This window comes from Lactuca saligna, chromosome 8, assembly GCF_052625555.1.
Source record: "Lactuca saligna cultivar CGN05327 chromosome 8, ASM5262555v1, whole genome shotgun sequence".
Taxonomy (NCBI): Eukaryota; Viridiplantae; Streptophyta; class Magnoliopsida; order Asterales; family Asteraceae; genus Lactuca; species Lactuca saligna.
The window spans coordinates 247,712,802-247,726,895 of NC_136424.1; the positions used below are offsets into that span (position 1 = coordinate 247,712,802).

Sequence of the window (14,094 nt, forward strand, 5' to 3'; positions counted from 1 at the left end):
GAAAGTTTGGTTATGACTTTCACATACTAGTTGTGAGTCGTGGGTGATGGGTGCGGGTGGGAAGTATGATTACCTTTGATGGGTGTGGGTAGAAAAGTTTGGTTATTAGTTTTTTGTTATATGACTTTTCATTATTTGCATGACTTTTAGATCCTATGTTTGATACTTTTTTGGAAGTTGCTTTGGATGATGTTATTTTCATGACTTTTGGATGTTATTGGATATTAAACATGATGTTTGTTATTGAATAATACGTTTACTAATTTTTTTGGTGCATGATTTTTTTTTTACTTTAACATGTTACCTAATTGTTTGTAACAGGTCAAGTATGGTTTCTGATGGCGAAGTTGTAGCTTTTCTTTTACTTGTGTTTTATTGGTTGAGGTCAAACTGACGCATACTAATCAGGATTCATAGAATTAGAGATAACGATTCAATTAGGTATGCGTATACGCAAGATTTGATGTATGGAGACCCTACACAATGTTACGTTATGATGCGTCATACACAAAAGGCATTTGCATTATTATGAAACCATTTTTACCCAAAAAATTTGGTTGCAAGCTAGTAGAACAATAAGCATTGAATAGAAGATGGCTATATTCTTACATGTTATAGGACATAATGAACGTTTTCGTGCTGTTAAGGGAAGATTTCCTCACTCCACACAAACGATTCATCAATATTTTCAAGAGGTCATAACTGCAATGAGGTGTTTTGAAAAAGAAATTATAGTACCAACAACTCCTAATCCAACAAGACATAACTCGGAACAACATAGGCGGTTAAAAAATATTTTTTCCAGAGCAATACGTGCATTAGATGGAACTCTTGTACATGCGGTTGTACCCATTGATCAACAAACGCGTTACAGGGGAAGAGGAAAAGGAAAATGTTTTCAAACTGTTACAGGAATTTCTGATTTTGATATCATATTCACCTTTGTTTGGGTTGGATGGGAGGGTATAGCACATGATTCGAGAGTTTTGAAAGAAGTTGCATTCAATTCGACTTCTGGATTTCCATTTCCTCCATCGGGTTTGTAATCTTTATATAACTTTTATTATCTATCTTCTTTATATAATATGTGTCACATTCATTTGCAGATAAATATTACCTTTGTGATGTCGCATATACAAACACTTGTGGGTTTATAGCTCCATACCGCAATACTAGGTATTGGTTAGCCGGTTTTCGAAGAGGCAGACCTTTAACGAGAGAAGAAAGGTTCAATTATGCTCCTGCACAACTTAGAAATGTTACTGAGCGTGCTTATGGTGAATTGAAGGCGAGATTCCCAGTCTTAAAACAAATGGCTCCTTATCCTTTTACAGTACAAAGAGACATAGTCATTGCTTGTGTCGCGGTCCATAATTTTATAAGGAAATACAATATAGAAGATGACTTGTTTAGAAATTTTGAGGAGGACACTATGGTTACTCCTGATGTCCAAGGTGGGGGAATTGATAGAGAAAACATACAAGGCATAGAATGGGGTCCAGAAGTCATTGAGTATATGCTTGTTTTGCGTGATCAGATTGCAAATCGACTACTTTCACCTACTTTACATTAAATTATTATGTTATTTTAAATTTCATGAGGTTTTTATTTGGATATTAAATGATTTATGTTTAATTTACATTTTGTATGACAATTTTATATTTGTGTGTAATTTAGATTTTGTATGACAATATGTATGTTTTTATAATTATTCAGCAACTTAATCCATCACTATATATAACAGCAGGTTAAAATGGTCAATTTTCATCGCTCAGCACTTTCAGTCAGATGTATGTTTTTATAATTATTCAGCAACTTACTCAGTCAGGATTTCTTTCCCAGACAAACCTTTCCCAGTCAGCACTTTCTCAGTCAACAACTATCAAACGGGACCTTAAAAATTTACAACGACGAAAACTACAAAGTGAATGGTCGACTTTTGGATAGAGGCACCAACTAGGAAATCGTAGTGCTACTTAAAGTAGGAATTATGAGACAAAGAAATCCTAAAACGGGTGCCATATGATAGATTTATTATTTTTATAAAATCATAACGGTAATAGAAACTAGTCAAAAAATGAAAGTCAAAACTAGGCGAAAGACAAAAAGGTGAGTTGTAGTGGAAGATGAGACCTACACGTATATATAAGAGTCGTTAAAAATTAAGTTAGTATGCGAGACTTGTGTAATTTCAAAGTTGTATTTTTATCGTCACGTGCGCTCACGTTAATGCGTCGTGCGCATTCTGACAATCGATACACCTGGATACGGGTTGACATGGCACAAGGAGATGACAACACGTGGCAACCCCTGACAGTCGATCCGCCTGGATGCGCACACTTTTTCTCTCTCTACATCGATCCTCTTGACGCTGCCCCAACCGCCTCTCGAAGTGCTGACTTTTGGATTCTACCCTACATAAATGTTTTTATAACTCACATGTGAGCTCACGACCCGATTTTCGAAATCTTTTCAGTGAGGAATACATGTTAAAATGCAACTATACATAATTATTACTACTTGTAGTTTGATAATCATGCTTGTAACATTAGGATCATATTTTCCCCGGTAGATATTCTACCCAAACTTTAAGCTAATATTATGCCTAATTGTTATACCTAATCACAATGATAGATAAAGACCATAACTAGTTGTTACAATGGCCAGTTGCCAGGAAACGCTGATACTCTAGCCATTATTATAGCCACGCTTTGGATAAGCTTAGTACTTAGTGTTACTCTGCCCAACTACTCGGCTACGCAAAACACACTATATATATATATATATATATATATATATATATATATATATATATATATATATATATATATATATATATATATATATATATCAGATAAATAATATATATAATAAGTAAACACGTATGAATACAACAAGAATAACAACACGAACGACCAGGGAAGGCCCTCACAACAAGAGTTAGATGATACATGATTCATCAACATGTTGAAATATTTTCAGCTAGCTCTCGGCCTAAAATCGTTAAGTCTTAAGTGAGCGAGAGAGATATGTATAGATCTATACGGGATTGACAGTCCCACCTGTGGTTGCTAGGTACAACATATACTCCTTATAGCATGATGGGATATCAAATAATGCCACCATTCTAATGGACATAGCATGCAATAGACCATAACGCACTTCGAGAGGCGAAAAGAAGTGTTAATCGTTTTCGTGTTTTGAGATCAGACAAATCCCTCATCATAAGAAGTGTATGAGAATATCAATTGGCAATAGGAACAAGTATATCCAATATTTTAATGTTCAACGGTTCGGGCAATCCTGATAATAAATAAAAAAAATACAAATGGACAATAGATGTGTATTACTTAGACGAGAAGTATTCATGCATCTTCTTTCCAACCATATTGTCCGGAACAACACGATTATGGTACAAAAGTCTACCATATGAAAGTATACATGATTTTAGTCACGTATGAGAAGAATTTTCTATTCATTTCATACAACAGAGGATGTACATAGTGGATGCACAAGCCATTCTAGGGTGTAGACAGCGGGAAGAAAATCATTACACGCCTTCATGCTTTGACTCAATAAAGCAACTCTAAACACCCCAGAAAGGGCAGATAGTATGGTAACAGGTTCCTTCAAATATAGATTACGTCCAAGAGTTTTGTTCATAAAAAAATTAGCAAACCATCCAAATCAAGGAAGGACATGATGGAAAGAGTCCATTATTAAATGAAGCTAGAGGAAGCAACGTCCAAAAAAATGAAGAGTGGTCATGGAGAAAGGATATATGTTTACAATGATAACCGAGCACCATATGTAAAAGTGTTAGTTCAAGAAAATCAAAGATATGCAAATACAAGGATGCAACGGCCGACCCACATTGCATAACAAGGATGAAGCTATCCTCTACCAAGAAACGGTGGGCGAGGTCCCGTATCTCACCAATAGCAGAGTGTGGACGGCGTTCCACATCTCATTAGCAGCAGATCAGGGGCGAGGCCCAAGTTAGGGAAAGAGTGAGAGTGGGTTGGGCATGTATCTCACTATTAGTAGGAGCATGGACGGGGTTTCATGACTCATTAGTAGCAGGACAAGGATGAGGCCCAAGATAGGCGAGGCCTCAGGACATGATTTGTTAGTACATGTTAGTTTATGTGTTGTGATATGCTTATGTGTTAGTATCTGCTAGCGGGCAAGGCCCGGTGACAAGAGAGGCCTAAGTGAAATAGATTTGTATCCAAGTGGGGCTCGAAGCCAGGCAAGGCCTAGAACGGCAGGGCCATTGTAGCGGGCGAGGCCCGAGGTAGGGGCGAGACCCAGAATAGCGGGTGTGGCCCAATATGTGGTTATGCATGGTATGTGGTAGGTTGGGGAACTCACTAAGCTTCATGCTTACGGTTTTGAGTTTTGGTTTTAGGTACTTCCGGTAGTGAAGGGAAGAGCTCGGGGTGATCGCATGGCACACACCATAAATTAGACAGCCTAGCAATGTTTTACTCTGATAATGAAAGTATGTTTTGGAAGTAATACTCTGATTATGTTATGGATTGATAATTATGTTTTAAGTAATGTTTTATAAAAGAAATGTTTAGTCTTGAATTTTGGGAAGTTACAAGTTGGTATCAGAGCCTTAGTTTGAGGGATTCGGACGTACTCTCGGGTGTGTCTGAACTCAAACTAAGGAATTGGCACAGAAATTTTCAAAATGAAAAGACAGTTTTGTAAAAAGAGTTTGAGAAAGAAAACATTTTAGAAAGCCAAAAGAATTCAGAAAGAAAAGAATTTTGAAAAGAGAAAAAGGGGTGTGGTGCATGCAATCAGTCGAGCTCAAGTAAGTACCCCAAAATACCCATACAAGTTATATGATGATTATCAGTTAATAGAACAGCATGCTAGATTAGGACTAAGGATCTATGGAGGATGCCTTATGTGCCTGTTATATGTGCTTTTGAGCTGCATGATAGTGTTGGTTAGACAGTAGTAGGATAGCCTGTTTAGGTTATGCCTGAGTTTATGAGTTTGTGTTGCATGCTAGTACAAATTCTTGTTATGAGATTTTGATTGCTTGATTATGTTATGGTTAGATTTTACCTTGTCTGGATGTCGCTTGCTTTGTGCATTGTGGGATTCTGAGTGATGGGAGCTAGCCATTAGGTGGATATGTCACGTCACATGTGATCAGGGTTGAATAATCTCAGAGTGTTGGATTTGGCCCTATTATGCAGCTCTTGTTTGAGTTCAACCATTGTAGGGACGAGTCTTTTACTCGAAGGATTATCTGAGCCTCGTCACATGTGATGGTATCCAGGTGATGGCTAATTGGCATCATAAGGAGGCCTTCAGCGGCTGAGGACTAGTTTGGTTTGAGTTAGAGTTTTCCCTAGGGCAAGCCTAGGATGAGGTAGTGTTGGGAGCAGTAGTAGTGGAAAAGGGATTTGGTGGAGTCGAAGCAGTTCTTGAGGAAAGTACGGATAGATGTGGAAGGTAGTATGGGCCCGTACTACTGAAAGCATAGGATCCGTACTCAATTCGCGAAAGGCAGAGACAAGATCGGGAACCTGGTAGTGCGTGTGTTTGGTCTCACAACAGTGATAAATATTTTGATAGTGGTTGTGTTATATTTTCAGCATGGTGACATTGCGAGAGAGACCAGTGGGCAGATCAGGCATCGGTGAGGGATCAGGCTCGGGTTTAGGAGTTGAGCAGCTCGAGGACCGGATGAGGGAGTTGATATCAGCTGAGGTTACGCGCAGCATACTAGACCAGACTCCTATGATCTTTGGCACGGTCAAGGAGGGTATACTGGAGATCTTGGATGAGAGGTTGGGAGCCTTACATACCGAGATGATGACTTTGATGCGCGTACTTTAACATTTCGAGAGTTCAGGGCTTGTGGGGCACCAGATTATCATGGGGCTAGGGATCCCATCGCTAGCAGTAGATGGTTGGCTGATGTTGCCAACACATTCTGTACGAGCCGGTGTCCCGAGGGGAACAAGGTCAGACTCGCCTCCTGTCTACTGAAGGACAGAGCAAGGGATTGGTAGGAAGAGATTGGTCATGTTGTGGGGGATGATGTCGCGTTGGATGCAATAACATGGAGTAATTTTTTGGTCAGGTTCACGGCTGAGTTTTCACCGATTATTGAGGTGCAGCAGCTGGCACGGGAGTTTCATGATTTGACACAGACTACTGAGACTGTGGTGGAGATCACCGCCAAGTTCAGGGAGAGGGCCCTTCTTGTTTCGCAGTATGTCACGGATGAGGAGATGAAGAAGGCCCGATATCACGAGATGTTGAGTGATGACATCAGGCAGTTTGTGAGCAAGTCCAGCTGTAAAACGTTAGAGGATATGATCGCTCGGGCTAGAGAGAGGGAAATTGATTTGAGGCAGATCCGGAACAGGAAGTCGGATGAGGTTCAGGTAGCCACAGGTTCGGGTAAAAGTCCCAAGGAATCGGATTCGAGATCGAGGGATTATCAGGACCGCGGCCGATGCGGGAAGTGTGGCAGGACGCACGTGTGTGCGTGCAGGAGTGGTAGCGGTGGTGAGACTGGCTACTTCAAGTGTGGTGGGACTGGTCATTTTAGCAGGGATTGCACTGTTACCACCACATAGGGATCAAACTTGATATATTTTCACTACAATCAGCGAGGCCACAAGAAGGCCCAGTGCCCCAGTTTGCTTCCGGCAAGACGGGTGATGGCACCTGCCCCTACAACTTTGAGGATCACAGACAGCCATCAGGGTCGTGCAGAGGCGCCTGCGGTAGGAAGCAGGGCTTTTCAGATGACTACCTTGGAGACGCGAGCAGCGTCGGACGTTGCAGGTATGCGACTTCCCTTTTCAGTTCTTTTATTTGTGCATGATTATATGTTATGGTTCTGCATCATTATCGGTATGAGTATTTTAATTTTGTGTGGCTTGCTTGTGATCGAGTTATATGCCATCTGCATACCTTGGATATTTGAATGGTAGTTAAGGGATGGGCTCTATTGGAGAAGGTTACTTAGGATGTAGTAATTGTAGCATGCCTGGGAGGGATTTGGTATGTCTTGCTAGTTCGGAGCTGTATAGTTTTAGAAATGGACTGGTTAGTGTTGGGTTATGAGCATTCTAACACTCCTAAGTGTACATGCAACCCTAAATACCTTGGATCTATGTTTTCTCTATTATACATGCAAATATGAACATCCAAGGTATTATCCTAATCTAGCATACAAAATAATGGATATAACAAGATAGAATACATACCTCTTTGATAGTGCTTGTCTTCATGAAGCTTGAGTGCTTAGTGCCCCAAGTGTGACACCTCAAATGGTTCACACAACACCAAATACTCTTGGAAGAACTTGAGAGAATTCTATACTTCATAAAATCGGCTAGCCCTCTCTAGAATAATCTAGTGACCGATTTTGGGAAGAATAATATCTTTATATAGTGTTACAATTAGGGTAAACCCTAATTGTCATGACTTTCCATTTCCTTGGATCCATGGGTTCAAATACACCATGGAGCATCCATGGAGCATCATATGGGTTTTGGCCCAACTAGATAATCCATGGAGCATTAGCCCACTATATAAGTATGGATGATTTACACAATCAACCCATATATTTAATTAGTCTTCTTTTGATCACTTAATTAATCCTAGATTAATTCTTGATCAATACTAATTAAATAATCTTATTATTCTTATTATTAATATACTAGAACTTATAATATATTAATAACTGTAAGTATCTTATTTCTCTCATTATAGTCTATCCAAGTGCATGATGCCATGCAACCCAAATGGACCATGCCGGGTCGGGTCAAGTCTTACCAATTATAGTTATGGACTTAGACATTAATCCAACAGTCTCCCACTTGGATAAGTCTAAAACTATTATTGCGTATGACTTCAGGAACCAACTGGCAATCGTAGCTCTCAAAAGCTTTTGTCGAACTCTGACCTTGTAGATGAACTCTGATCTTGTCAATGACTTGTCCATTAGATAAGGGATCATATATTCCTCCATTCTAGATATCATATGGACTGAGACATGGATTATAATCATTCTCTCTGTCCATAAGTTGTTTCCCGATTTCCGATTTATGACGAATGACTAATTGAACAAATCAAATCAGTCCTGGCACGGCCGAGCACTTCCATTTGTCATCATCAAATCATCGAGGGGCCCACAGATATCGCTTTCATCCCGAAGGTAAAAGGAATGGATAAACTTCGACTCATATGGCTTGTTCTACTACTTGTTGAATCATACACAAAGACACGTTTTATAACATCGAGTTACCAATGCGTTTCGTGTAATCAATGTACTATCAACTCATAGTAACAACTCATATCTCTAGGTTTGAAGAATATAAGATATTATCGTCTCATGATCACTCGTGATAAAATCCATGAAGTGATTCCAATGAGCGCGGGTTGAATCCAATACTCAGAACTTATGAGCACTCATGAGTGTTGTAGCCCTTTGTCCAACATCTTAGACCTCTACAAGCCAACCCATGACAGTCTTAATTCATATCTACTTCCAACATATGACCGACTGTGGATGGTTTGAATAACTTAGTCATTCCGGAAGAATAACCTAGTTTATTCGGGAAGTCAAAACATGCAAAGTGAAACACAATAATAATTGAATCCAATATGGTCTCAGAACTTATGAATATAAATAAAACACTTTTTATTTATCACCATATGATTACACACTATTTATTGTATATTGTTTCAGCTATCAACATTATTCTTGAATTTAAAACAATAGTTGTCCCATGCTCCAAGCATGTACACTATGTTTTCTAAACACTAGTCATGCCATACACCAAGTATGCATACTATGTTTGTCTATGATCTTTACTTCGTGAACTAGATCAATTGAACATAATCTTCAATGATTCTCTTTTCACACTCCCAAATCCTTACTGCAAATGCAAGAATTCCAAATTCATGTCATTTACTGAAATCTGTTAGATTCTAAACTTATATGCATCGATCCTCTTGTAATGATTATGCACAAAGTCAGAAAGACTTAACAACAATCATTACAGAGCATTCCAAAGGAGATCAAGTCCTTGGAACCATCCTTCTTGCATTAAGTTTCCTTAATCTTAAACAGATTGGAAAAATTCTAACTTTGAAACATTTCCAGATTCCATTTCGACTATCACTTCTGAACAAGAGTTGCCTCCTTACAGATTATGTCAATATGGTCCTTCTAGAATTATCACTATACTTCCAATTGTCCTTGAGAAACCAATCTTTGGTAAACCTTAGATTGTACTCGACAATTGTTTAATCCTTTTAGTCATATCCAGTTCTAAACCTTTTCCCTTCTTAATGCCCCAGGCATTTGGAAAATTTTTAGAAAGGATGAATATAGCACATGTAATCGATCCTATATCCGAAGCATATGGGACACGATTCATGATGTCTCACATAAAGACTAAACCAGTCTTTTGCTATAACATTTCCATTTCAATTTGCCAAGTTCTCATAATTCAGATTATGAAAAGGGATGCCGTAATCATAATCGAATTTAAGAACGCAAATAATGGACCCATATACAGAATTTCCTTATGTTGAGCCATTCCAACATGAAATTAATATATATCCTTGACTAAATGAATAAAACCTCACGATCTAAGCTTATAGATTTGAGATGAAGTATAATTTCCTCTCCCTTAATTATAGAAAACAACTTTTTCCCAATTGAAACCTTTTGTTTTTCTATAATTAACATTGCTAACTTGCAATCTTTATCATAATTATCATGCTCCCACTAACATGATGATTATTAGCATAACACTTATGCTCCCACTAGCTTTGACATGTACTCAAAAAACAGCTGGACTTCTAGAAATCAATACTTTATTGACTTTCTTACCAAAGTTCAGATTTCTGATACTAGATTGTTTTGATAAGACTTTATCAAAAACATACACCTTCCCTTAGATAGCTCATGGGTGTGTCAAAACAATTTTAAGAACTATGAAAAGGGATGCCGTAATCATAGTCTTGATCGTTCTGACCTTTGCCATTTCTCACAAGTCCAAGTTAGTGTGCCGGTAAACCACACACGCTCCACTAACGACTTTGAGAATGCAAATATCACAATTGCTATCTAAGTAAAATCTACTTAGTCAAAGTGTTTCCTCACCATCATTTTCATGAATCGGAGAGAAACCTTATGACACTTAGATTTAATGGTGTATGTGTTCTTATCCATGTGAATTGTCATAACCATAGTCACAAGGCAAGGATAATGACAAACCAAACTCATATGGAGTGAACTCAATCTTAATTTCTTGCCACCTGGCAGCACAAGGCCTACCATTGCTTCCAAGTTGTTGTGCAACACATTGAGAACTCTAAGAACTCATATGCAAAGCCAACTTTAACTAGAATGGGCACAAAATATGTCAACACGATAGGTTATAAACCTCAAGTCGTGTGCTAGTGAAGAACTTTGGGTTTTATTCTTGATTAGTTCTTGAGAATTTCAAGACCTTTAAGACTCCCACTGTCCTCTTGACCTATAAGACTCCCTTGTCAAACATCCAAGAGATAGTGTGGATTCTAATCAAGACAAACACTTCACACAATTGGCCTTAGTTGGTCTTTGTTTTATCCAAAACATCACAACTTACCAATTTCAAATGTACAAGAGTAGAAAACTTTTACTCTTACATTTGATAAGTGTTTTAAACCTTCTCTAAGACATGTCACTCAAATTACAATCTTGGAGTATGACTCTAAGACTTGTATTGGAACGAAGTATGACTCATCTTCTTGATTTAACCATTTCAACAATTCAAGATCCCTTCTTCTTAGTCATAAGATTGAACTAAGACTTCCTTAGAGAACTAATTTTGATATGGTTTCTTAATCATTAAGATGATCACAAAACTGATACTAAAGTACTTTCCCATCTTTTCAGATTTGAGAAACTTTTATCCTTCTGCCTAATTTGATTCTTCTTATTCGCTCTGCCTTACATTGGAACCTTTTCCAATGTCTCAGAGTTACACTTAAGCTTGTAAGTATAATCATATTTACTGAGCTTTAGTAAACTATGACGAATAGCCTTATATCTTTTGTGGTGGACTTAATCAGTGCACATGACTATGTACTCGATCCCTTAGTCCATTACTTGACTCACACATCCATGTGAACAAGTAATTAGTCTTAATTTTTCCAATACTTGAAAGTTCTCATTCATCATGCTATACAACTTGCATAATTCCAACTCCCGGTCCAATTGAGACTTGGGTGATGAAAATCTTTTCTTTATTTGGTAAATTTAGACATTACCACAAATGAAGGAATCAATTTCATATTTCCACTCTTGCTATTAATGGAATCATATAAGCAACAATTTTTCCTCAAATGCCATTGTAAGGATATTTAAAATAAATAAAATCAAAAATTTCTTTTATTTTAAAACTATGCGGAAAAACTTATCCTTACAACCCATATGAAAACTTGTTGTTATCTATTCCTAAGCAATATCTCATAACTCCTAAGAAGTAGCTCAAGAATCCGATCTTCAAACTACGCGATAGAAATCCATCTACGCGATCAGATTTAACATATTCTTTCTTTAAGTTCCTTTACTTTTCTTTGATTCTTAAAACATTACCATGTGACCCAGTCACATCATGTATAAGGAATCTCAGAATAGAAACTTAACAGAGTTAGAGTAGTGGACTTTACCTGAAGTAGAGTCAATCTTATTGACTTTAACATCCTTAGCTAAATTAGGCAGCTTCGCAACTAATGACCCTTTCTTTGGCAATATAAACATATGGATCCTTTGATAATGGTACACGGGACTATCACAGACTTAGCTTTTCTCTTTACCATTTGTTCAACCGAGTTGACTATGGCCGATCCCTTTCCATTGGGAAGAGAATGTTTTTCTGGATTTCCTGTGTGACTATTGTCAATGTCCATAAAGTTTCAGGAAGTTGATCTTAGCAAATAGATAAGATCATTAAGGGTCTTGTCATAGTCTATTTCATAGGTGTCCCAAAGGAACTCACTATGTGACTTAGAAAGTGATTGAACCACCAACTTTCTCAAGACTTTGACACCCAACTCTCCCGGCTTGTCAATATGTGACTACATCTCCAAGATGTGATCACACCTATACCTTTACTTGCCAATAGGGCTCGAGTGACCTTAAACTTTTTAAGAACTTGTGGGGTAGGGAGAATAATTGGAGGAGGAGAAAGAAGTATGATATCCATGGGACATTATCTTCATTAGGAATGCTTGTTTCAAGAGATTTGGGAAGATCATAAATGTCTAAACCAGACATCTTTTGGGAGATATTCAAGATAGTTGATCTTTGAGTCCTTAATATGACACCCAATATGAAAATATTAAGGCTAGGACCCAACAAACTATTTTATAACTTAGAAGAGGTATGCCGTAATCCAAGCTATAAAACAATTTGAAGGTAGGTGAATGACGATTCACCAATTTCCACCAAGATAAACGAAATGTATTATTGGATTTGAAACTCCTAGATCTTTTGAGATTCATTGAACTGTTCAATGGCATGTTTCAATCTCGAGTGTGCCCTTCAGGTTTTGTGACTGGGATGCCGAGGATCACAAAACAAGGTGTGAAGTAACCATGCAAATTACTTGGTACCCTTAAGTGTTTACCCCTCAATCGATGTGCCGGTTAACCACACACGCTCCATCGATACTATGATAAACATTAAGTTACCCTTTGCCTACCTTGTTAAATACGAGTTAGTGTGCCGGTTAACCACACACGCTCCACTAACCGACTTAAACAAAGTGCAAAGTGTAATTTCATGGATTAGCACCTTCTTCACATTTTCCTAAGTAACTAAGATTGGGTATTATTTAGAGTTTAGTTACTTAGTATTTATCATTAATACTTTTAATGAAGGGAGAATTATAGTCATGTCAAACCCGTTCGGCTAACGACCCTCCACCAGTCAAGCAAGCGGTGGGTGAGAGTGGACACCCATTAAGTTGCCATTTTATAGGCAACAACCTTATACCCACCTTATAGACCGGCTTCGTGAATGAGGCGTACTAGCGGTAAGACCGACTTTACTCTTATACATATAAATATTATTAACTTATAATATTATAAAGTATAAGGGTTGAATTTTAACTTTTAAAATTCTAAGGGCTAACTTGGAATTAAAGTATTCATAAGAGAAAACTTTACAAATTCCAAAACTTGAGGGCAAGTTTTGAAACTATTCAAAACTAATTAATTCCATAACTTATGTATTTAAAGTAGTTTTAATCCAAAAACTCTTCAAGTTCCATAACTTGTGGACAAATTATGGAAGACTTTAAACTAATAAAGAATTAACTTTTTCTTTATTTTATAACTTATGGAATTAATTAAGGTTACATTTTTATTTATTTATTTATTAATGAAGTGACTCTTGAACCTCCATAACTTAAGGACAAGACTCTTCATCTTTTGTAACCATTGCCATCTTTTATGAGTTTTTATGAAACTTAAATGTGACTTTTCATATAACTTGAGGACAAGTTACAAAAAACACATTTTAGAATCAACTCTTAGATTAATTTGGATTGAAAATAACTTTTTCACTCAACTTTTCTATTAATCTAAGCAACTCATAAGAACAAGATAATTCAAATCAAACTTTTTCATGTAATTAGTCTAACCTTTAAACTAATACAAAACATGAATCTATTGACAATTATCTTTGAAAATGGATTAGCATGAACATTACCACATTAAAAAACAAGTTTATAAGTTCAAAACAACTTAGGGTAATGTTCCTAGTCCATTTCTAGCCAAAAACCTCGAAGATATGCTGTCTGGGGTCCAACTCATCGAGTGCATGAACACAACTCGGCGAGTTGGATACATTTTGCCTTGGACTCGTCGAGTCCCTTCATGGACTCGGCGAGTCAGCTGGGCTGACAGCATCAAAACTCGATTTTTCAGCTTCTATTGCAGGTATAACAAGAAAACAAGCCTAGGCTCTGATACCACTGTTGGGTTATGAGCATTCTAACACTCCTAAGTGTACATGCAACCCTAAATACCTTGGATCTATGT

At 37.5% G+C, this 14,094-nt stretch overlaps 1 protein-coding gene across 1 annotated transcript; it reads left to right on the forward strand.

The window, feature by feature from the left end:
• The first annotated feature begins 593 nt into the window (after positions 1–593).
• LOC145010583 (uncharacterized) lies at positions 594–1,573 on the forward strand. Its single transcript, XM_078969105.1, has 2 exons — positions 594–1,038; positions 1,107–1,573. Exons 1-2 carry the CDS (start codon positions 594–596, stop codon positions 1,571–1,573), a joined length of 912 nt encoding a protein of 303 aa, XP_078825231.1.
• Positions 1,574–14,094: the final 12,521 nt, after the last annotated feature.